We start from the raw sequence: 26,891 nt of genomic DNA on the forward strand, positions 1-26,891 counted from the left end.
AAACCCTGAACTCACCCTAGATATATTGGAAAACATTTTGAGTAATGTGTGCTATTTGACTGTTCATATGATCTCCAGGTTTAACCATGCAGCACTGTACTTGTTGGAACAACTTTGCCTTTTTGTTTGAAGGAAATTAGGAGGGGCGTTCAATAAGTAATGAAACGTTTTATTCTCAGCCAATTTCAATTGAAAAAATGCCGAGTTTGTTCTGGAACATAGTGGAATATTCCCATTTCAGCCCCTATAGCTTCATTAAGTTCCGATTGGTAGTGGAGCTATACATAACCTTCAAAACGACGCCTGTAACAAGGAGGAGATTAGAGTTTAATGTTCAGTTAACAGCGAGGACATTAGAGACATAGCAGAAGATTTTATTATGGAAGGATCGGGAATGAAATTGGCCATGAACTATTCAAAAGAACCATCTCAGCATTTGCCTGAAGCGATTTAGAAAATCACAGGAACTCTAATTCAGGATGGCCAGAGGGGGATTTGAACTGTCATCCTCCCAGATATGGGTCCGTGTACTAACCATTGTGCCACCTCTGTTAGTCATCTGTAACAGAGGTGTGTTTCAAGCAGAGAACTGTCACTATGTTTCTTTTGGAGGAAAACCGGAGCATCATACATATTCATTTTATTATTTAACATGTGTGCCAGATAAATCGCGAATATTATGTGTAGCATTTCGCTAACAGCCAGCTGAGCGAAGTGAAAGCAAAACACGATGTAGGTGGCCTGCGTCTTTGTGAACGAACGCCGCGTGACCGACCACAGCAGAAAAACTCGCTGAACGTCCAGTTACAGTAGTAGCAGTGCGAGATTGCCGATTCTAGCAAATGTCACACATCAAAATTTCAGTTACTCACTCATTTTGGTCGATGTTAGCAAAAAGAAAAGCTTCACTGACGAGATTAGGGGGTAAGGGAGCCAGCTGTACTTGACTTTATAGAAACTGAACATAAATAGGTGCCACTTAGATTTTGGACGAAAGTAATGTCAAAGTAACAATACAAGCAACGCGATTTGAGTTCACCATACAGATTACAACTCTTAACATCCCAATTTTGGTTATATTACCGACTGTATTTTTTTGTACCACTGCAACTACCATGTGCGCATACAGGCCCTCGCAGCAAGGTGGCGTAATGCCTTTGCACTGAATGTAGATTATGTTGAAAAACAGTGTTTTGTTTCCAAAAAGTGGGGAATCATATGGTGTATAGCATTATGTACTGAAGGCCCCTCATACCCGTTTCCATTTATATACCATTTCAGTCAAAGTACCACACTCATAAGAATTACAAATGATAGTCTCATGCAGAACTGAGAACCTGAGTAGTATACACAGATAACTACATTGTACCTCCTGAATCGTTTGAGAAGCACGTAACAAAATTGTTAACTACATGTAAACATTGGGTTATGCTTCCGCCTAGCAAACCTAGACAAGCATAAACTGGGTTAAGTATCTGGATTTTGAAATTTCAGCAGAATGAATATGGCCAAAGGAACATAAGGATAATCTGGACTCCAAGCCAGGAAATTTGGCAATGAGCTAATGTACGAGATATGTTCAAAAAGCATCAAACTTTCTTCCTTTGCACATAAACCAATGATGTGTGGGAGACTTTCTTGGGTGTTGACGTGGAGTGGGACATTTATGCGCAGTTGGGATTTTTTTCCAGTGGTCAATGAGTGAGGACATGTAGTGAGCACTCATCAGATGCAAAATAATGGAACAAATTGAGCAATAATATTGGATCAAATTTTGCCAAAAGGTTGGCAGTATCCAAGTGGAAACCATTCACAGCTTTCAACAGCCTTTTGGGGAAGATGCCATGAGCAAATCATGGTTAAAGAAGTGGCACACCCATTTCAAATTGGCCACACATTAATAGACAGTGAACTAAATTCAGGCTGACCCTCAACAAGCTGAAATGAGGGTGTCACACTGAACAAGTGTGGACTTTTGTCATGGAAGAACATCGCATCACAATATGAGAACTTGTAATCAACAGAGGGGTACGTACTAGACCAGTTCATTCAATTTTTACCCATGATTTGTGCATGAGGAATGCCTATGAAATTCGTATCAAAACTACTGATCATGGAGTAGAAGCTACGCCATCTGAAAATTACACAAGATGTGCTGGACAATGTAAACAATTCTCCAACTCTCTGAACACCGTGATCACAGACAGTGAGACATTGATTTATGGGCACAATACAGAAACTAAGATGGATTCGTCACAGTAGAAACATCAGACATGCTGTACGCCACAAAAATCCTGTGACATCTGTAGTGATGTCAAGGTCACACTGACCACTTTCTTCACCTCCCATGGGGAGGTGCGTCATCAGTATGCACCATACAGCCAAACCATCAGAAAAGAATGCTACCAGGAGGTCCATCGTCATCCTCATGATGCTGTTCAGCACAAACGACCACACCTTTGGGCAGTAGATCTTAGCAGACCCATCATGATAATGCACCCGCCCATTCTGCCCATCTGACCCTCACCAAATACGGCATCACTGTCAGTAGTTGGGTATCCTACTCCCCTGACATAGCTTTCGGTGGCTTTTGACAACTTCCCAAACTGAAAATTCCCCTAAAAAGAAAACAATTTGTGTCAAGACATCAGGCGGATTTCGAAGGCCCAACTCTTCACTGTTCCAAATGATGCATCCCAGAAGTGTTTCCAACAATGGTACAAGCAAAGGGACAAGATTGTGCAGAGCAAAGGAAATTACTTTGAAGGGTCTTAGGGTTCTGTGCACCCATATCAATAAGTGTATTTCCATGAATAAAAGTTTCAACAACGCTGTTAATTCTTGTTGTCCTATTGTCCGTTGTTGTGTGTAATATTATGTTGGTACTTATTGTTTTGAATTCAAGTAACTGTAATTGCCTATAACAATTTTTTCGTGTGATACACGTTTCACTTTTATTATTTGTATGGCATCTGCAGTGGCCTGAAATATATACATACTGACATTATATAATGGGGTTATAAAAAATTCTGGCACTTTCTGCTTCCCTATGACACAGTAATAGTTTCAATATCTACTTACGAATTTTATGGATGCTGTCCTACATGGGTTCGTTTCCCATTTTGCAGCTATTACGTTTCTGCTTACAGTCATATGAAATTTCTTTTTCACAGCACTAGAAAAAATACACTTATTTATATGATATTTCTGGAAGCTGTTTTCAATGGTTGAATGTTATTGCCAACCAAATGTGTGTTTCTGGTGTCAGTGATTCTCTCTTTCACTGTGTGTGTGTGTGTGTGTGTGTGTGTGTGTGTGTGTGTGTGTGTGTGTGTGTGAGAGAGAGAGAGAGAGAGAGAGAGAGAGAGAGAGAGAGAGAGAGTCTCTGACTTCACAGGCTCTGAGGAAACGAAATTTCGTATGGAAGTAAGTAGAAAAATAGCTTGAAAACGGAAAAACGACACATGTCACACAGCATCTATGGAAGTTTCAAATAGAAATTCACACTACTACATGTCGTGTAAAAGCAGAAAGTGTCAAAACTGTTTATAAGCTCATTGTATAATGTTGAAAATGTAAAACAAAATAGTGTAAACACAAACAAACGGTGAATTTCACTGAGGAACTTGCAAAGGTTATTCAAGGATACTTCCTGATTGTTTTGATATAAGGGACCCATGACCTCCAGCAGCTCATTATAGAGTAATAATGTAATTGTGATTTATTTGGTACGTTACTACAGTCACCCTTATTTCTGTGTAAATACCTTCTTCACAACAGTGAAGAAATCTTCAATATGTAATAAGGAAAATGTGTTACAGAAAACAGAATAATGCAAAAGTACAGTGATGAGCTTGCCATCACTGCACGAAATGCTCAGTGTTATGTTGTCATACTCTTCTCTCATTGCATTTAGTGACCCCAAGCACTATGCGTATATCAGCCAACTCCTCATCAGTACATCTATCCATACTGCTGTGTGTCAGTCTTGATGTACAACTAAAACTGCCGGAAATATAAGCCTGAAACAGGATTGAGCAATACTGAAAGCAGGCTTCCGGATGAAGACTGAAGTGGGCATTACCACTGTAAAAAACAAGTACCATGAGTCAGTGGAACAAGTTTGTTATCAAATAGGACACACGAATATGAGATCGAAATATTCATTTTTGTAATCATATTTCCAGTTCAATATAGATATAAAGGTAAATGAGCAAGAAACAAGACATAATGCAATAATTCTGTTGCTGGAAACCATAGGCCCTTATACCAAAATATTCAGAAGTTATCCATGAACAGCTTGTGAGATTTGACCCCTGCAGTTCTGGTTCACTTATTTCAGGCCACTTTAAATTCCTTGCAAATGACAAAAACCCAATATGTATGGCACAAAAAAATTTGCTTTACTCAGTTATAATTAGATGGATCCATAAGTAATAATTACCAAAATATGAAGGTTGAATACTTTTTGAACACACTTCATACTCATAGTACTATTAAGAACTGGGGTCTGATATGTACTACAGAGTATCCCAACAAAATCACTCGGTTACAGGACCTATAACTAAATACCACCAGGAGAGTGGAAGGTTCCATCCAATACACTGTAGTGGGAGATGGTACAAGGATGCAAAACTCAGTTCTCCTGTGCCTGATCAAGCAAGAGTGTCTATTTCATCATAGGTTAGAAAATTAAGTATGGGGGACTGGTTGCTGGATTGATTGGTGAAAGATTCGATACTACAGTTTCACCAATAGGTACATCATTGTGATATACTGGGACCTGCTGCTATACAGGGCTCGCCATACACTTCTAGGTGCCACTACACATGGCGAATTTGCATCACCTCACTGCTTGCTACTGTGATTGGACTGCACACCTGTTTAAACTTGCTGCACTCAGAGCTCTGCCCGACTCACTCTCAGCTTACTAACAGATCGCACAAAACTCCCATTGAGGATACAATGACATAGCATGATGCTACTACTCAGATAATATACAACAACTGATAGAACACTGTGCTGATAACAAATGATTCACAGTACTATCAAACTGTGAAGTGAGTGGAACAGATACATTTGTGAATGACAAGGACATGCATTGTTCTTATTTATCTGATCATATTGTAAATAATGTAAACAAACTTGTTCTTGTTTTAAAGATGTATTATTTGTTGAAGAGTCTGTTGTCACCTGTTGGTTTTCTGTGAATGGGCTTTCTCTGAACTTTGAAAAAAAGCAGTACATCCATTTGTCTGTGGCCAAAAGTATAATTTCTTCTATAAGCGTAACATTCAAAAGAAGTCAGTAGCCAGGGTAGAGCATACTAAGTTTTTGGGTGTACATATAGATGAGAATCTTAACGGGAAAATTCATATTTTGGATCTCCTAAAGTGACTAGGTTCAGCAGCTTTTGCAATCAGAATAATTGCCGATTTTGAGGATGTAGAAATTAGTAAGCTAACATACTTTGACTATTTCCACTCTCTGTTGTCATACAGAATAATGTTCTGGGGCAACTCAACTCTTAGGCAAAAGGTATTCACTGCTCAAGAGAAAGTAGTAGGAATAATGTGTGTGGTTTATAGTCGCACATGTTGTAGGCATCTGTTTAAAAGGTTAGGAATTCTTACAACTGCTTCACTGTACATTTACTCAGTAATGAAATTTTTTCTCAACAACATGGACTAGTTTAAAATCAACAGCAACATTCATGATTACAATACCAGAAAAAAGAAAGACGTACACTATCCTTTACTCAAGCTATCTTTGGAACAGAAAGTGGTAAAATATGCTGATGTAAGACTTTTTGATCAATTACCAGATGAATTAAAATGTCTGACAGACAGCAGTAGTAGTTTCAAAAACAAATTGAAATCATACCTCCTTGACAACTCCTACTATACCATAGATGAATTCCTGAATATGAGTAAATAAATTTAGAGATATAATATATGCATTTTGTGCCATTTAAGGGAATGGCATAGATAATAGAAATATTTAGGTATAACATTATAACGAAAGAAACTTGTTTCCTGTGTTCATTTCATGTACATTTGACATGTTCCACATCATAACAGTTTTTCCGTGCTATTGATCAATGGAACACATAACTAACTAATCACCTACAGATACAACACACTGTACAAATTTACATAGTGTGCATGGGGAGAGATTTAGAAACACAACAATGCTCCAGTACATAGAAGCACAACATAAGCTGACAGAGGAAACAAGAGTGTGAACCAAATGACATGTTTCATGTTCACACACACACATGCAGAGACCTCATGAAAACAAAGAAGCAACAAACAATCCACTGCACACAACCCTTGTCTGAACATTCCAGCTGACTAATCATGTACTTTTCCTTCATCCACAGAGCCCATATCTGGACACCCTGTATGTGCATATAACTTACTGTAAGAAGTATAAACACAGAGATAATGTAATAATACTTTCCACTGATTTTCCATGAGCAAGAACAAAGCATGTAGTGGTATAAATGATTGTGATATAAAAGATTAGAAATGTGAGTATATACAGCAGCTGGACAAAAATGTCGAAACAGCATGAGACATGCATGCTTACACAGAAATTCAGTTGCTAGACAATTCTGCAGGTTTTGCTGTTGTATTTGACCATTAACAACACCTGTGGAATGTCCTTGAAATGTTAAGTGTCAGTCGTAGTGAGATCAGTTTTCTGTGTAGTTGTGAGTGCATTATGCTGGAGTTAAGTTATGTTGAATGTGGGTAAATTATTGGTGCTTGTATGGTGGGTGCTTCTGTAACCTCATAAGATGGATGCTGCCGTAACTCAGGTAGCCGAAGAGTTTGGTGTTTCAAGAAGTACTGTACCAAAGATTTATAGCACATACCAGAGAGTTGAAAAACATTATCCACTAAGTCACAATGCAGATGAAAGTGTGTGTTGACGGACCATGGTGGCCAGTCGTTGAAGAGGACTGTGGCGAAAAATGAGAGGACAACACTGGAAAACTCACTATGAAACTGAATGTTACATTCACTATCCCTGTCAGCACCAAAACAACATGAAGGTACCTCCATAAACAGAGAATTGCAAGATGAGCTGCAATCCAAAACCATTCATTAGTGATGCAAATGCCCCTAACAAAATAACAGTGTTGAAGCAATAAAAACCTCAACTATAGAGCAATGCAAGAAAATTAATTGATCAGATGAATATCTTTTCATACTGTTTCCCACTTCTGGATCAGTTTATGAGCCAAGAGTGAAACATGGCAGGCGTTTGGTGGTGATTTGAGTCCCATGGTTCCTCTGCAAGATATCATTACTGCCAATGATTGTGTAGCCTTACATGTGAGGTAAAATTACCTAACAATGTTTTATAAGTTTTCTGATCATAGTCAAAGACCATTATCTTAGGACCATCACTTACTGTGTATTTACAGAGCACCTGGTGATGGCAATATGCCAAAATGGGCCATCATAAATAATTTATAAAACAAAAAACGTTTAAGGAGCAGAGTAGCTGGCTGATACTCATAATAAAAATTATTGTATTTTATTTCTGATCTATGTAACTGCATGACGAGATGAATTTCAGATTGTGTCACTGTTCCTTGAATGTGGTGATTCATACATACTTGCAGATAGATCTTTTGTTATTGTAGGAAAGAAATTCCGAAAAATTGAAACTGTAATGCTTGAAGAAAAATATGCATTGTATTTGAGACAATAGGAACACTTCAATCCCTGAATTCTACTTTTTCCTGGGTCAGTTGGTATGAACTCAGTCGAATATCAGTTCCAATGTAAAAACCTTCCAAGTGAAGCAAAATGTTTCACTATTCATCATTCGTCAGCAATGGTTGGTCCACAAGCTGCACGCACAATGACACCATTGTGCAAACACAAAAATTATCAGAAGTGGGGTAAAATACCACTGTATATTGCTTCGAGTAAAAGATGTACCAAATGGTAGTCATGTACAACAGACTAAGAAAAATTGCTTGGTATCCCCACTTACTAAACTGGGCTATGAATTGAACCAAATTCATTTATAAAAGAGCATGGTGGAGGATAATGAATACATAGTTAATGAGGATAGGCCAAATGTTAACATAGAATTTTTTTGTGATGACATGTTTTGGACAAAATATTGGTAATACTAGGATAAATTAGTTCCTATATGTCTTATCATTGTTAATGTAATATATCTTAACAAATAAAACAAAATGATTCTTTGAGACTTTAATTAAATGCCATTCTAGAGGGTTCAGTAGAGAACTAGTAAGACAGCCTCTGAGTAGGAAAACGTTAAGTTATATTCTAAATTTTTGATTGCTAAGAATGTCCTCTACATTTATTTGCAATAAATGTCACAAAATATTTTAGTTGTGTGTGTTACTTGTTCATGAAGTATAATTTGTACATTTTTAAAGTAATTTTTTATAATAAGGAGTGTCAAATCCCTTATAACTGTTCAATAATAATTAGAAATACCTTATATTTTTCTAAAAGATGTGTCAGAGAATCTGAGCCAAACTGTACCTCAATTACGTTTTACATATGAGAACTGTTGCGTCTACAGGGAATTTTCCTTTTCTAATGAAAAATTTCCCTAGTCGAATTTGGTACTTTTTGGAAACAAGCTCCACATATAGGATCAATCCACTACAACAGGAGGCATTGTCATACAGGATTTTTAAGTGTATGTTATAAGCCTTCATCATGAATACACATTTTGTTTTGTCTAGTGAGAAGTAGCAGAAACTGCAGTTTGTGGTAAAAGGAAAATGAGAGACAGTTTATACTTTAATTGTTTGGGATTTTGTCTATCATGTTGCATGTAGTGATCCATGGGGCACAGGCAAGTCATAGTGGGTTCCCGAGACATACTGAAGACCTGTGCAAAATTTTGTCACCTATACTGGATGAATTCCACAGAAGTCATATATGGAATACATTTCACAAGGAAGATTTTTTTTCAAAGATACTACATATATGTTCGAACAACAGCATATTAATTACAGCAAATGATGTACATACTATTAAACTTAAGGAATCTGTGATAGTTGCTATTTCTCACAAAAAATATGCATTGTCATCTGAACTGTGTGTGACTGAAGGTTATAAATGTTTAAGTCCTTCAATATAGCAGCAACTGAACCATAAAGTCTCTCTGACATTGCAAATATATCAACTACTGAAGCTCTCTCTCCAACATTTGAACTGTTAAGTCTCATGCTGTATGTGTATGGAAGAATAAAACCTAATTACAATTTGTAAAAGAAAAATACTATTTATTATTATACGGATTTTTCATAAAACTTCTATTCATTGTTAATATACATTTGGTAGTTTGTGAAATGTTGGGAGTACATCAGCACTGTAAAGAAAACATTGTTATTCTCTTTTTCCTATATCAACCTTATTGATTACTCTGTAATCCTTCGCATCTAATTGCTCTTTACATAGTTAAAATTGTTCAGCATATATTTCTTTCAATCCAATAGAATCACTGGCTGTCGGGAATGCTTTCTGTAAACTCCATTTGTACTAGAATTTCTGTTTATAGGAGTAATACTTGCTGAATTAGGTACAGCACTCATATTCACACCTATAACCCATTCAACTCCTTAAACTCATTGTGAACTTCGTGTTTCTCTTGACAGTATCAAAGTGTGATCTAGCACACTTTTCCCATCGACTGCGTCTCTCCATGGTGATCTGTATTGTGTTATAAAGACCACACAGGTTAATGACATTTGGATGCTTTAAATATACACATTGCTTTGGGGCTTGAGATGTTAACTTCATTGTATCACTCCAAAACATATTGACAATGGATATGCTGTTGCTGCTGAAAAAACTGATGTTTCGAAGGAATATGTTGTTCTTGGTTGTCATGCGACCCTCAATGTATTTCAGCTTGCTGCACAGTAGATCCCACTCAATATCAATACCAGGATGTATACACACACAAGGAAGAAAAAATTCCCGTATTTCCCACTTAAAAACACACTTTCTCTCGGATAAACCCAAACTTTTTGCCATGTTAAGTGATGGTTATTTTCCCTCTCAGCTGTAAAACTTATCAATCCTTTGAATGGCCTTTTTTTATACAAGGGTGTAGAACTTCCCAGCACATTAGAAAACGAAACTCAGGGAAATAGACAATTTTGGAAAGATCTTTGATGTGCAGCAACATGTACACTGCATATTTTCGTATTACGGAAGTATAAATTCGAATTCCACCAAACATCACGTTGCTTTCTGAAGCATTGAAATTGAGATTGCGATGCGCTTTTGTAAGCCAGTCACAGTTCATGTCACATGATCTCGCCAGCCGATTAATGCGGATGTTCAGAGCATAGTGCATGCGATGTAGTCAGCCAATAGCAATACTACTGTTAAGTAGCGCAAACAGACAAACAGGGAGAGTTAATGATTTAAATTAATATACATAGTTTTGCTACAAGGAAAGCAAAGCTTGCACATATAACATTGGTCTCTAAGGTTCATACGCTGCATGAGAAGCTACGATTTCACATAAAATATTGATCTTTTTTGCTCGTATTACACTTTAAGATATATCACACAAATGAGCCAGTAAAATTTTTAATAACGACATGAATGTCTGATCTTCTGGCCTCGAAATTCTTCTAAATGGCTCATCATTGAAGAGTTGATTTTTAAATGAACAAACGCTCTGTGATTTATGAAAGTCATTGTACATTCTCACACACAGTTCAACTTATATAGAAGGAAGTTTACTTTGAAAGTAAAGCTTTTTGAAACGACCATTCGCAATATTTTCTCGCGACCTGTTACAAATAGTTCATTTCAGCAGTTTCCAGGGAGGGCCAGAAAACAGGTACCACTGCACTTGCTACGATGATGTAAGATGTCTGTATGTTCGTACATGTGAAACATTACAAGACCTTACATTATGTCATAAAAGAAACAATACATCAGAGAATACTCCAAGAGCATTGGAATTTCGTGAACAAAAAAAAAAAGTGCACACTTAAAGGGCTCATCCGTATGTCGAGAATCCCAATGAAGTCGGCGTGGAATTGGTATTAAGCTTTTCAGTGTGGTTTTGGGATGTAAATTTTCTAGGAGTACGAGAACTGTATTATCTAATGTTTGCTTCTTTATTATGGGACAATGCCATACGTGCTAGGAGATGAAAACGTGCCCTTGAAATGCAGTGAACAGTTGAATCTAGCCAATAGTGTTGAATTAAACAGTTCGTTTCAAATACATTGACTGCCTCTCGGAAAAGATTAATAAAAGCCAAATTACTTTAACAAACTGGTAAAAATAACTTTATTATTCTGCAAGGCGATTAATGCTTGACTCTCAGAAAGGTGAAAATAAAATAAAATCTGAAACTAACAACATATTTTAGACTTCTGTAATTATGTAAATGTATTTTAGATCATTTGATAGCTCCCGGCCATAGAAATCCGTTTTGTTTTCATTTGATGTGAGAGCAGTAAACAAGGAGGAAACAGCAAAATGACTAAATGTAAACACAGGTCACGTGGAGACTACCCACTTCCCCACTATAATCCAAACTGCTCTGCGCATACGCCCCGGATCTACGATATTTCCGAACTGGGGCAATAGTCTCCCTCGAGCGTTTGAGAAAGGACGTCAAAAATTTAAAAAACCTAATTTTCTAAAATATGTTCATTCTGTCGAACACATCTTTCTGAAGAATCTGATACGTAATACATGTGTGTTCGAGGAAATGTTTCACTCTGTGGAATTGAAATGTGTTTATTTTGTAACTGATGCCATCAAACTATATTCAGAACAGTGGAAATTAAAATGTCCTGTTGTGCTTCTCCTGCTGCCAGTCAGCCAGTTTGTCATCATGCCCATTAAAAAAAAAAAATCGCAATTAATGCTGGATGGGATTATTTGTAGTCGGGTGAACAAACGTTCTTCAGAAAATTTGCACGCTTTATTGCCTATTAACTAATAACTTGCTGCTTTGTGTCACATAAAATTAAACATTGGATACATAAAACTAGTATAGACATGAGACATGCAAGGCAGTACATATTTCTTCAATCTTTAGCTCCTAGAATTTTTTTCTCTCTAATCTCGCTACAGTCTTACATGGCGTGCTCCCCTTCGCGCAAAAGGATCTCTCACCTCATCAAACGATGTGCTACATGAAAATTCGAAATGTCGTTGTCTAAAACTGAAAAAGCTGTTTCTACAAATAGTACCCAAGACTGGTGTGGTTTCTCGAGCTAATTATGTCTATTTTGCCACTGTCACATAAAAAACAATAGGCATTTCTAACATTGCAGAAAAACTAAGACACACCAAATAAACGATACGGTTTTGGCACAAATGGTCATTTTTATAACACGACAGAATATAACATATAAGAAGTACCAATATAAACTGCCTATTAGGCCTATTACAAGTAAAAAGCTTTATGTAACGAAATAGTTTCACATTTTATTCATACACTCCAGTTTCTCAAGTATGAGATCGGTAATAGTAGTACGAAATTTTTACACAATTTTGGAATCATCATAATCTTCCATAATTTGTGTGATGTCCCGTTTCTTTCTTTCTTTTTTTTTTTTTTGCTCGTTCTAACATCAATCTTGTCATCACTAATTCTGTAACTATTCCTGCCAGTGTCAAAACTTATTCGCCAGTCAACTTCACTAACCCTACCAGAATCACCTGTTTATTTATCCCGCAATTATTCTCCTGTTAAGCGTTGTTACATGTTCATACAACGCGTCTTCCATGTTGCTTCCAGAATAGAACTTAAGCGGCTGCTAGCTGGGGACTGTACAACTTGCCCTTACTAGTATAGCATCATCATCATCATTTAAGACTGATTATGCCTTTCAGCGTTCAGTCTGGAGCATAGACCCCCTTATAAAATTCCTCCATGATCCCCTATTCAGTGCTAACATTGGTGCCTCTTCTGATGTTAAACCTATTACTTCAAAATCATTCGTAACCGAATCCAGGTACCTTCTCCATGGTTTGCCCCGACTCCTCCTACCCTCTACTGCTGAACCCATGAGTCTCTTGGGTAACCTTGCTTCTCCCATGCGTGTAACATGACCCCACCATCTAAGCCTGTTCGCTCTGACTGCTACATCTATAGAATTCATTCCCAGTTTTTCTTTGATTTCCTCATTGTGGACACCCTCCTGCCATTGTTCCCATCTACTAGTACCTGCAATCATCCTAGCTACTTTCATATCCGTAACCTCAACCTTATTGATAAGGTAACCTGAATCCACCCAGCTTTCGCTCCCATACAACAAAGTTGGTCGAAAGATTGAACGGTGCACAGATAACTTAGTCTTGGTACTGACTTCCTTCTTGCAGAAGAGAGTAGATCGTAGCTGAGCGCTCACTGCATTACCCTTGCTACACCTCGCTTCCAGTTCTTTCACTATGTTGCCATCCTGTGAGAATATGCATCCTAAGTACTTGAAACCGTCCACCTGGTCTAACTTTGTTCCTCCTATTTAGCACTCAATCCGTTTATATTTCTTTCCCACTGACATTACTTTCGTTTTGGAGATGCTAATCTTCATACCATAGTCCTTACATTTCTGATCTAGCTCTGAAATATTACTCTGCAAACTTTCAATCGAATCTGCAATCACAAGTAAGTCATCCGCATATGCAAGACTGCTTATTTTGTGTTCACATATCTTAATCTCACCCAGCCAGTCTATTGTTTTCAACATATGATCCATAAATAATATGAACAACAGTGGAGACAGGTTGCAGCCTTGTCTTACCCCTGAAACTACTCTGAACCATGAACTCAGTTTACTGTCAACTCTAACTGCTGCCTGACTATCCATGTAAAGACCTTTAATTGCTTGCAAAAGTTTGCCCCCTATTCCATAATCTCGTAGGACAGACAATAACTTCCTCCTAGGAACCCGGTCATATGCCTTTTCTAGATCTATAAAGCATAGATACAATTCCCTGTTCCACTCATAACACTTCTCCATTATTTGTCGTAAGCTAAATAGTATAGCAATTTGGCCAAAATTTTTTTGTCAAAATTTCATTTTCTTGTATACACAGAGAGAATAATATGTAATCTTTCTTACCTGATATTCCTGTTAGTCGCTTATTTCCACTCGGTAGTCCGAATCTATGGATTTCGCTAGTAATTATAATAATGATTATTCGCAAAGCCAGTCAACCACATAATCAGAGAGCAATTAGCATTCATCCGTTTGGCTTTATACCACTCAGCTTGTATAGCCCATTTTGCCTCGAGGAAAGTTTATTTATAGATGCAAAGAGTATTCCCCTGACAGAGACATCACGTACACTATGCACACATTCACAGATCAAGTTATGATTCATTCAGAAATCAACTTAGAATGTGTTCAAAAATGTTTAGTAACCAACAGGGAAGCGTTTCAAAATCATATGAATAATAGACAGACCAATGTGCACTGGATGCTAGGCGCGAAAGAAGGATTTTTTCCTCAAGAATATGAATTTGACACCACGCCCCCCTCTCCTAGATCCGGGCCTGCAGCGCATGCGTGAATCTGGCAGCTTGGGCGCGCCAGTAAAATTTTTCTCGGTAGCATCTAGCTGCTTGCTACGACTGCTTACACAGCCAGAAGCGGCAGAAGGTACTACTCATATATGACTCAACTGCACATGCATCCGCTAATGTTATCTGTTGTGACATCTTGCTCATCTGAGGCAATTTGTTGTTATGATGCATTGTATAGTCTTCCTAAAGCCTTTGACACATTTTGCTGTTGGCAGACGCTTTTATGAGCACAGTGTTTTGTTGTATATGGCGCATTTCCTTTGCAATTTAAGTTTTATTTTCGTTTTTTTCTCTCGTTCATGTTATGTTGCTGCATTATTATTCTGCAGTAGCAGGATACAGTAATATCCTTTGTTAGAGTATAGGTTCTTCCCAGTCAAAACCACAAAAATTTAACGAAAGAAAACAATGAAAAATTTCTGGATTTTTCCCTGTTTTCTCCCAGTGAAAAGATTCCCGGGTTTTTCCCAGATCTCCTGGTTGTCCTGGATCGTATACATCCCAATTACACTGTACCTTTGTACCTCGCTGGACATTGTCTATTTCCAGTACAAGTTTGAAGCCCATGTTAGGTGCTAAACCAACATCATCACGCTTTGAGCCTTTGCTGGTTAGCTGAGAAGTAGTGTTGAACAATAGCACTCTGCAACAATTTAACTGAGGCTCAATGAGAACTGCCAGCATAGAACATAGTGGAAAGTTGAAGACTTGAAACAATTTCGTTTCCTGCTCTGATATATCAGGCGCTGTGTCAGGGAGCTCGTCTGCATGTTAAGTAGTGCCAGTGATGGATACAGTGAGAACTCAAAGCCTGGAAACAGTTCTCCATGCTGACTTGATTTCTGCAGCATGCTCATATGTATCAGGGGAGTCAGTCTGCATGCTGACTTGATTTATGCTTCTGCTGCTGCTCAAATATCCTTATATTCCACTTCAACGTGTTGGGAGCTTGTATCAGGGATTGTGTGTGCACACTAGTTTGACAGATGCTGCTGCTGCTGCTGCTGCTGCTGCAGCTCCTTACATGTATCAGGTACTTCATCATCTACATCAGGGAGCTGTTGAACTGAGAGAGAAATAGAAGAAAAATGTGCAAAAAATGCATACATACCCACATAAATATCGACTAATAGACTGAGAGAGATGAATGGTTAATACCTACAATCAAGGCTGTCAGTCAGTTGCTTTTGCCTGGAGGTAGATTGCTCATGATGACCAATCTTTCACTACAAAGTAAAGATCACAAGTGTGGGTCTGCTTCATGGTTTCTAAGTATGCACTGAGGAAGAGAGGTGAGGGAGGGTGGAGGGGTTGTTGTTGTGGTCTTCAACCCTGAGACTGGTTTGAAGCAGCTCTCCATGCTACTCTATCCTGTGCAAGCCTCTTCATCTGGTGGAGGGGTAGCCTATGGCAATGCCCTGGTAATTGAAACAACTGTCTTCCATTGTGGCCATCTTCTGAGGTCAATCATACTTTACTCTGATGTCAATGAATGTGTCATGAATTCTAAACTTAGAACCATGGAGGCTAGTATCAGCAGGATGACATCATGGAAATACTGTAACCCTGCTCACTAGCTCACTGTGTTGAATGTGAAATGTGAATAGAATGTCAGAAATTCATAGCAGAGACTTCATTCTAGATGGGTACTAAGCCTGGATCCTACCAATGACTAGTGGATAGGAATCTGCTGGAAATCTTAGATGTCCTACGTACAACATGAAACACTTGCAATTTATATGAAGAATCACTTAAAAACGCAGTGTGATGCTGGACATTTGATCAAATACTGTTGAGGGTTGTGTGTGTGTGTGTGTGTGTGTGTGTGTGTGTGTGTGTGTGTGTGTGTGTGTGTGTGTTGTAAATACAGTGCTTTCCCCAAAAGTCGATAACATATTTTTCTTTTGTTCATTATCTTGTCATAGTATGTATGTATCATTTATTTCAACTATTCTTTATTTGTTAATACGCCACATTGTTTCTTCATTCATTTTGCTACTGTTTTATATTTTATATTGTACGAATATGAATGTTATGGTTCTATATGCTTTGTAAATCTTTGGTTAGGCTAGAAGTAGTACTGTGTCAGAGAGAGCGAACGACTATCGATAGAGATCGTGCGAGTTGTTGTGGTACGTGGCCAGTTCGCGGAGGAAAAAACGTGGTGAAGTTCGGCGTGAAAGATGGTGACACGCAGAGGAACTACCACTTACAGTGCGTCCGCTGTGTTAACAGGAGATCGTGCACTATTAAGTGAACAGTAAAACATGAAAAGTATATCGAGTGTTTGCGGTGACGATTTTACAAACTGTGTGAACTTTTAACAATTAGCCATGAATCAGACAACATTATCCTGTGGAGGCACTAACTGTTAGAATTGCGTGAAAGTGGAACAAACCATAATGTTAAGTAAAAGAACAGTGCTGTGATCTGATCAAGAAACATTTATTATATCGTCCAAACTGTCTTACAGACGACAACATAATTGAACTGATGTTTAACGGACTGTTATAGTGATAAACACATGTGACTGTTCTCCTGTAGCACCACGGTGAAAGAACTGTGCGAAGTATTAGCATTAACCGGATATATATATATATATATATATATATATATATATATATATATATATATATATATCGTAAATACTAAAGACATTGTATAATTCCGACCTACCCACTCCGCGTGATTAGTAAACTTTTAATGATAAAACGTCGCGCGCGTAACGACAACTCACACACTGGAACTGTTATCGCGCCAGTGCTGCCAGCTGATTCGACTACAACGGAGACGTGGACCACTGCCGTAACTGGAATATTCATGAAACAGGAGGATCCATCATTATCTTCACGCCACGACGAACCTGGATTCACTTCACTTCACACATCATCCACACGGACCACTGCTGATGTCATCGCACTGCCTGCAGCAACAGTTAAGACATTAAAAGAAAATTATTACTCTCTCTCTTATTTCAAAATGAAAGACAATTGCAGTTAAATTAACTATTTTAAAATACTGTCACTACATCTCAATTTTGTTTAGTTCCAATAAATATTCTTTCCATTATTTCGTCTTGTTGACAGTGTTGAAAACCCGCCAAATTAAATTTCAATTAATAATTTTCTTTCAAAATTCTTCTCAGGTATTTCGCTGCTCATTATAATTTAATTTTAATGTTTGTTTGTAACTTCTTTTGGAGGGAGTACATATTTTATTTTTTGTGTAGTAAAATTACGTAATTACCAGCTGATGCTGTCAGCCATTACTGCTTGAAAACTGCACCTATTTTCTCATTCGCTGTCAGCTTCAAAACAAAATTACGTATTTCGTGGGCATCTAGCAAATGCTCGATGGCTATGTAGGCCCCTACAATAATTTGTTTTTACTATTGTTCATTTGGCCCCCGTTAAAGTGATTTATCGCATCTATATAATAATTGTACTGAATTACCTAATTTACTTATTTTTTACTACATAAACATTGGTATACCATATTTAGATTAAAATTGACGTCTTATTGGCCTCACATAAGATTCTGCGCATTCTGACAAAGACTATGTGTTTTTTTTTCCTCGTCCATGAGTAACAGGGGTAATCAGATTCCTTGTATAGGTCATGTTTTATTATTTAAAAGGTTTTTTTAATAAGTAGAGAACCAGTTTCTTTACAGTGTGTGTGTGTGTGTGTGTGTGTGTGTGTGTGTGTGTGTGTGCGTGTTAAAAATTTATCCTGCTACCCATAAAAAGAGTGGGTGGGTTGCTGTAGTACAGCTGGTGCAATCTGAATTCGTCATGGCATACACAGTTCGCCTCTATCGAATCTACTACTATAGACGCTAGTATGGTATCATACCAACTAAGCCGAAGAGTGAACTATTATAGTGCATTTTCCCACACAAACACATCAGAAACGATAGGTATGTATTGTGTGGGCTACTAAGGAATTGGATGCCACTTCTGCTAAAAAGACGGCTTTGTGTACTCTGCAAGCCTTCAAACGACTGATCATAGAGAACATCTTATATGGTTGCTAGTCAGTCCCTTTTGCTATTTTTCCTGTGTATGGTCCAATGTGAGAGCAAATACATGTATTTGACAACTAGCCTTCAATTTCTGAGTGGGGTGATCATGTGTGACTTATGATCTACAATATGGACTGCTTTGGAGAGACTACCTCTGGTGGACTTATCTTAACCGCTCTACAGTTACGTTGTCAAGTAGTTGTTGGAACACAAAATTAGCATTCCTCACTTCTGGTCTGTCTTAAATACAGGAAACACTGTGGTCTGGTGTCTGACAGTGGTGGCTGCCTTTCACGTTGAAATCAGACTTGCAACTAATAGTATGTTCAGCCACACACCAAATACCAAATATTCTGCAGATTTAACAAAATAGTGGAATATTAGGCAAAAGTATTCATCCAGCAGGTGGTGAGAAAACTTGTTTTGATGAGTTTGTTTCTCACACGTTTGTTCAAATGTGCTCAACCCCCTCCCATGCTGTTCCATCCTGTGTGTTATGGTGCTGCATGTTTTATTGACAAAGTACACATCTTCAATAGTATGCACAATTTAGGTACTGTCTATGTTTTGATTTGTTTAAAAGTGAAATTGGGTGAGGTTTAATAAATAATATTCGATTATAGCTATAATAAGAAAATCGTCTGTATGGATGTACTTCCAAACAATGAAAAAGTCCAAAAAGTGGTGTGTGTAAAATCTATGAGATACAAATTTCTCATGGTGGGATTGGAAAGAAGGCGACATCACAAATGAAAAATTATTTGAAAAATACATACAGCAACTAACATCGTAAGTTGCAGTCTATGTTTCCTAAGGGGCCAGAAATTACAGCAGGTACAGGTGTAAGTAAACTTTCAAAATCTAAAAAGCAACTGAGTATTACTGAATGTATGGAAATATGTAAACCATGAGATATTATTGATCCGAAGGCTACAAAATGCCATCTCTTAATTGTTGAAATGATAGCACTTGACTGATGCAGCAGCAAAGTAGAAAGGGCTAGTTTTAGAAGACTGGTTAGTAACGCTATGCTGCAGTACAGATATCAAGTTGCCTTACTTTTGGGACAAAGTAACTCCAGAAATGCATCATAAGGAGGTTGAGACACTCAAAACATTACTTTCTGAGACTGATTATATTTCTATGACATGTTACAGGTGGATGTGCTTGAACAATCAAAACAGTTCTTTTTAAGTTTTACTGTGCATTTTATCGATTGTGAATTCAATGTCAAACATATACTACTTAGCATCAAGCATTTTGATGGACAACACAGCAGAATACACACCAGTTAGTTTGTAGGAAATTACAAGTTTATGGGACGTCCAGCTGGCAAAAGTTCATGTCATAATTCACGATAACGAATGAAACATAGTAAAAGCCATTATCAATACAGAATTGACCTCAGTGGATTGTTTCCTTCATACTCTTCAATTAACTGTCAATCATTGTCTGACAGCTGTCAAGTGTGACTCAAATGATAGCAACAGGTAGCAGGATAATAACTCATTTTAATCACTCTGGCACTGCACAGAAAAATGCGATACTGTGATAAAATGAGCACATCAGAGGTAACACCAAAATTATACCAGATGAGGCTTGTCACACAACGAGGGTTGCAAGAACAATTTGAAGATTTCACAGCAAGTAAAAATTATTTGATGGCTACTGCTTTAGCCTCAAGTTTAAAGTCATCTGCAAACAGAAAAGGCACAGCAGTATATTTTGTTTGATAGCCTAAAAAAAATGCCAGTATATTGTGACTGAAGGCCTAAAGATCAACTGCAAAACAAGCAGGCCAGGAGGATGACAACCACAGAGCGGAGTCTAAACCAGACTATTCACTTATCTTTTATGGACTGTTTGAAAGAGGTGATTGCAGAAAAAGAACACAACTCATATCAGGGCATGCAATGGACTTGCATACAGGATGATTGTGTCCCCTGGACACCAGCTGCTGAACACCAGCCATCGCCCACTTGGGCTCCAAACTGTGAGTGATTCATATAACTCTACCCTATTTACGGAAGCACAAAACTTTCCTCTCACATGGGGAGTGTGTGCTGGAGGTTATTGACTGCACATGACGTCCAACTGATGGTGCAAGACTGATGTTGATGGCAGTTCAGTTTTTTGTCTTGAAAATAAAGGGTGTTACAAAAAGGTACGGCCAAACTTTCAGGTCACATTCCTCACACACAAATAAAGAAAAGATGTTATGTGGACATGTGTTCGGAAATGCTGAATTTCCATGTTAGAGCTCATTTTAGTTTCATCAGTATGTACTATACTTCCTCGATTCACTGCCAGTTGGCCCAATTGAAGGAAGGTAATGTTGACTTCGGTGCTTGTGTTGACATGCGACTCATATCTCTACAGAACTAGCATGAAGCACATCAGTACGTAGCATCAACAGGTTAGTGTTCATCACAAACGTGGTTTTGCAGTCAGTGCAATGTTTACAAATGCGGAGTTCGCAGATGCCCATTTGATGTATGGATTAGCACGAGGCAATAGCCGTGGCGTGGTACGCTTGTATCGAGACAGATTTCCAGAACGAAGGTGTCCCGACAGGAAGACATTCGCAGCAATTGATCAGCGTCTTATGGAGCATGGAACATTCCAGCCTATGACTCGCAACAGGGGAAGACCTAGAACGACGAGAACACCTGCAATGGAGGATGCAATTCTTCGTGCAGTTGACGATAATCCTAATGTCAGCGTCAGAGAAGTTGCTGCTGTATAAGGTAACATTGACCATGTCACTGTATGGAGAGTGCTACGGGAGAACCAGTTGTTTCCGTACCATGTACAGCGTGTGCAGGCACTATCAGCAGCTGATTGGCCTCCACAGGTACACTTCTGCGAATGGTTCATCCAGAAACGTGTCAACCCTCATTTCAGTGCAAATGTTCTCTTTACGGATGAGGCTTCATTCCAACGTGATCAAATTGTAAATTTTCACAATCAACATGTGTGGGCTGACGAGAATCTGCACGCAATTGGGCAATCACGTCATCAACACAGATTTTCTGTGAACGTTTGGGCAGGCATTGTTGGTGATGTCTTGATTGGGCCCCATGTCCTTCCACCTATGCTCAATGGAGCACGTTATCATGATTTCATACAGGATACTCTACCTGTGCTGCTTTACAAGTACGACGCAACATGTGGTTCATGCACAATGGAGCTCCTGCACATTTTAGTCGAAGTGTTCGTACGCTTCTCAACAACAGGTGACTGATGGATTGGTAGAGGCGGACCAATTTCATGGCCTCCACGCTCTCCTGACCTCAACCCTCTTGACTTTTGTTTACAGGGGCATTTGAAAGCTCTTGTCTACGCAACCCCAGTGCCAAATGTAGAGACTCTTCGTGCTCGTATTGTGGACGGCTGTGATACAATACGCCATTCTCCAGGGCTGCATCAGCGCATCAGGGATTCCATGTGACGGAGGGTGGATGCATGTATCCTCGCTAACGGAGGACATTTTGAACATTTCCTGTAACAAAGTGTTTGAAGTCACGCTGGTACGTTCTGTTGCTGTGTGTTTCCATTCCATGATTAATGTGCTTTGAAGAGAAGTAATAAAATGAGCTCTAACATGGAAAGTAAGCGTTTCCAGACACATGTCCACATAACATATTTTCTTTCTTTGTGTGTGAGGAATGTTTCCTGAAAGTTTGCCCGTACCTTTTTGTAACACCCTGTATACAGTATCGCCCACTATTCTCCCAGAAAATGGCTTACGTTCCCGCCATCTATACTTGCTGCATTTATTATGACTCTAATTAAGCTTCTAAATACATGTAAGTGTGTTTCATTCTCAAATGCTGATTCTACGTGCCTTGTACAGGTCAGTTCATGTGTTTTATGGCTCTGTGATGATGTTTGCATTACTTTCAATAAATAGCCACTGTCCACTCTACACACAATTTACTTTTTGGTGAATTTTACAAACACAGCATTTTACAACAGTTTTCTTGGATTCAGAGTAACTGCACAAGTTTCCACCATAGTGCTGGGTTATTGAGTTGGTAGTATGTGTGTGGTTTTCCCCTCTGCTCAGACCTCTCACTGATGGACAATGAGCTGACTACCAGTTGCCAGACTTATGTCTTGGGTGGTGCAGCAACACTGGTGACTGATAGCTCTGCAAATATTGTTGGAGTGGCAATGGGAGTAGTGTATGGTGGCAGACTCCTTGACCATGGAGGGAGCCCTCCATTAAGATTGATTTGTTTAAATTAAGATAAATAAGGATGCAAGTGTTGTTACTAAATGGAGTACAGTTTGGACTTTAACTAATGGGAATAAGTGAAGGGGGGAGGGGAGATATGTGTTTGTTTAAATAAAGGCAGTTGTGGAGAGACTAACTTCACAGTTAGGAGAAGCAGTGACCATACACATCCGAGTGAATTCTAGCCATGGAAAACATCACAGGACTGGACCTGCACAAAATCCTTCGTCTAAGAGGTCGTGGTGCCAGTATTCTGAAACACAGATTCTGACATCATAGAAGCTGTCCCAGTATTGCAGCTCTGTCCAAGTATGCCATAATTTAACACTGTTATACATAGTACAAGTCTGAGCAGGACTGTGAACCAGGGTCAGTCTTCCAGCTCTCTTTCAGTATACTCTGGTCGCCATCTTGTTCCCCTAGTCAGCCAACTTGGGTTCTGATGTAACACTAAGCTTGGTGCTTATATTCCAAGTCAGCCAGCATGACAATTCACCATTTTTAATTTCCCACTAATTTATACACTCCTAGAAATGGAAAAAAGAACACATTGACACCGTTGTGTCAGACCCGCCATACTTGCTCCGGACACTGCGAGAGGGCTGTACAAGCAATGATCACACGCACGGCACGGCGGACACACCAGGAACCGCGGTGTTGGCCGTCGAATGGCGCTAGCCGTGCAACATTTGTGCACCGCCGCCGTCAGTGTCAGCCAGTTTGCCGTGGCATACGGGGCTCCATCGCAGTCTTTAACACTGGTAGCATGCCGCGACAGCGTGGACGTGAACCGTATGAGCAGTTGACGGACTTTGAGCGAGGGCGTATAGTGAGCATGCGGGAGGCCGGGTGGACGTACCGCCGAATTGCTCAACATGTGGGGCGTGAGGTCTCCACAGTACATCGATGTTGTCGCCAGTGGTCGGCGGAAGGTGCACGTGCCCCTCGACCTGGGACCGGACCGCAGCGACGCACGGATGCACGCCAAGACCGTAGGATCCTCCCGCACACCGTTAGGCCGTCTTCCGCTCATGCTCCAACATCGTGCAGCCCGCCTCCAGTGGTGTCGCGACAGGCGTGAATGGAGGGACGAATGGAGACGTGTCGTCTTCAGCGATGAGAGTCGCTTCTGCCTTGGTGCCAATGATGGTTGTATGCGTGTTTGGCGCCGTGCAGGTGAGCGCCACAATCAGGACTGCATACGACCGAGGCACACAGGGCCAACACCCGGCTCATGGTGTGGGGAGCGATCTCCTACACTGGCCGTACACCACTGGTGATCGTCGAGGGGACACTGAATAGTGCACGGTACATCCAAACCGTCATCGAACCCATCGTTCTACCATTCCTAGACCGGCAAGGGAACTTGCTGTTCCAACAGGACAATGCACGTCCGCATGTATCCCGTGCCACCCAACGTGCTCTAGAAGGTGTAAGTCAACTACCCTGGCCAGCAAGATCTCTGGATCTGTCCCCCATTGAGCATGTTTGGGACTGGATGAAGCGTCGTCTCACGCGGTCTGCACGTCCAGCACGAACGCTGGTCCAACTGAGGCGCCAGGTGGAAATGGCATGGCAAGCCGTTCCACAGGACTATATCCAGCATCTCTACGATCGTCTCCATGGGAGAATAGCAGCCTGCATTGCTGCGAAAGGTGGATATACACTGTACTAGTGCCGACATTGTGCATGCTCTGTTGCCTGTGTCTATGTGCCTGTGGTTCTGTCAGTGTGATCATGTGATGTATCTGACCCCAGGAATGTGTCAATAAAGTTTCCCCTTCCTGGGACAATGAATTCACGGTGTTCTTATTTCAATTTCCAGGAGTGTACTTAGGACCACAGCCCTACTTCCAAATGAAACAATAATGAAACTGGGCTATTTTTTGAATTTCCCTTCAACATTTGGAACTTCCCACCAAAATTTGAATTCCCACCATTTCATACATTGGCCGATTGTCCTTTGTGAGATATGGGGTGGCGGTAGGGCTGAGAGTGGGCGGTGGGTGTGGCAGTGGGGAAATTCCATCTCTATTTTGATAATATCACAATGCCTGCTGTTATTTTACAATTGTTTACCAGTGATCAGACAAGTAATACAACCCACAAGACTAATCTCCTCCAAACAATGGTACATGACAGCCAACCTGCACCACAGTCATATTTACAGGATAAAGTGATACTGATTGATGTGTGTGCAGATTTTCTGTTGCCCATATTCTGCAGTTATGCATATTGACTTGTCCTTGGAGATGGAAATGGGATTGATCCGTCCACAGAATGTTCCATAGCCATTCATCATCCACTTCCATATGTTCAAGAACCTCCAGAACAAGTGTTTGCCTTGCTGGCAGGTCAACAGGAAGGATGTTTCAGAGGATCTTAAGCACCATGCTCGCAGGCATGTCCAATGTATAGGCAATTCCCATGCACTGTATGTTTGCCGACCATCACCCAATTCCTCCTGCAATGCTGTTGCCGCAACTTCGACAGAAGTCAGATCACCCATCGGGTCATTGCCTCTTCTCATAGCCTTGAGTGTCCAGAACTTCTGCAGGGCTATTGGTGGACAGTTATTGTTCTTGAAAAGAGCTTTACCAGCAGCACAGGCTCATTAACCCTTTATAGGGCACAGCAATTTTTTCCTTCAAAGCAGCAGGCATAAATATTACTAACTTTCTATTTACACATGGAAACAGGAAAATATGGCTTTTTACACTGACAAACAAAAAGTGAATTTTCAACAATTTTTTTGCTTGGCAAAAAGTCGACCACAATCCATTTAAGGTCACATACATTACCTGGATGTTTGTGGTTGATTTTACGACAACGATCTTTAGACTCATATACAGGGCTATTACAAATGATTGAAGCGATTTCATAAATTCACTGTAGCTCCATTCATTGACATATGGTCACAACACACTACAGATACGTAGAAAAACTCATAAAGTTTTGTTCGGCTGAAGCCGCACTTCAGGTTTCTGCCGCCAGAGCGCTCGAGAGCGCAGTGAGACAAAATGGCGACAGGAGCCGAGAAAGCATATGTCGTGCTTGAAATGCACTCACAGTCAGTCATAACAGTGCAACGACACTTCAGGACGAAGTTCAACAAAGACCCACCAACTGCTAACTCCATTTGGCGATGGTATGCGCAGTTTAAAGCTTCTGGATGCTTCTGTAAGGGGAAATCAACGGGTCGGCCTGCAGTGAGCGAAGAAATGATTGAATGCGTGTGAGCAAGTTTCACCCGTAGCCCGCAGAAATTGGCTCATGCCACAACTGGAGACCGACAGCACCGACTTCATCTTTCAACAGGATGGTGCTCCACCGCACTTCCATCATGATGTTCGGCATTTATTAAACAGGAAATTCAAAAACCGATGGATCGGTCGTGGTGGAGATCATGATCAGCAATTCATGTCATGGCATCCAGGCTCTCCCGACTTAACCCCATGCGATTTCTTTCTGTGGGGTTATGTGAAAGATTCAGTGTTTAAACCTCCTCTACCAAGAAACGTGACAGAACTGCGAGCTCGCATCAACGATGTTTTCAAACTCATTGATGGGGACATGCTGCGCCGAGTGTGGGAGGAACTTTATTATCGGCTTGATGTCTGCCGAATCACTAAAGGGGCACGTATCAAACATTTGTGAATGCCTAAAAAAACTTTTTGAGTTACTGTATGTGTGTGCAAAGCATTGTGAAAATATCTCAAATAAGAAAGTTATTGTAGAGCTGTGAAATCGCTTCAATCATTTGTAATAACCCTGTATTTAACTCATATTAATAAGAAGTCATCTCTTGAAGGAGGTAAACAATTTGATTCCTGGGTTTGACATTAAGTTAAATGATTTAAACAAAATTCACATTTAAAAACAACTTTTCTAAGCAAATTGTGTAAGCATATCCAAAATTATTTTGATAACAAAGTAAAGTAAGATACATGATGCTGGTCAAATCTATCTAAGCTACCCATATAGCAGTTATGATCAGCAATGGCTTGAGGGCAAGAGATCATTTGGTTCCTCCCTTTCTTGTCAGAATGTG

General features: G+C 39.7%; 1 protein-coding gene across 4 annotated transcripts in view; it reads right to left on the minus strand.

The window, feature by feature from the left end:
• LOC126108790 (zinc finger protein 708-like) overlaps positions 1-26,891 on the minus strand; it is a 143,316-nt gene that overhangs the window by 21,229 nt on the left and 95,196 nt on the right. The window contains exon 8 of one of the 4 annotated variants that reach the window (XM_049914145.1): positions 17,256-17,500. The exons of the other annotated variants lie outside the window; for them this stretch is intronic. Coding sequence (XP_049770102.1) covers positions 17,464-17,500 — 37 coding nt within the window. The 3' untranslated portion in view covers positions 17,256-17,463. Of the gene's footprint in view, positions 1-17,255; positions 17,501-26,891 lie in introns of those variants that run through there. 4 annotated transcript variants of the gene reach the window in all.

This window comes from Schistocerca cancellata, chromosome 11 (genome assembly GCF_023864275.1).
Source record: "Schistocerca cancellata isolate TAMUIC-IGC-003103 chromosome 11, iqSchCanc2.1, whole genome shotgun sequence".
Taxonomy (NCBI): Eukaryota; Metazoa; Arthropoda; class Insecta; order Orthoptera; family Acrididae; genus Schistocerca; species Schistocerca cancellata.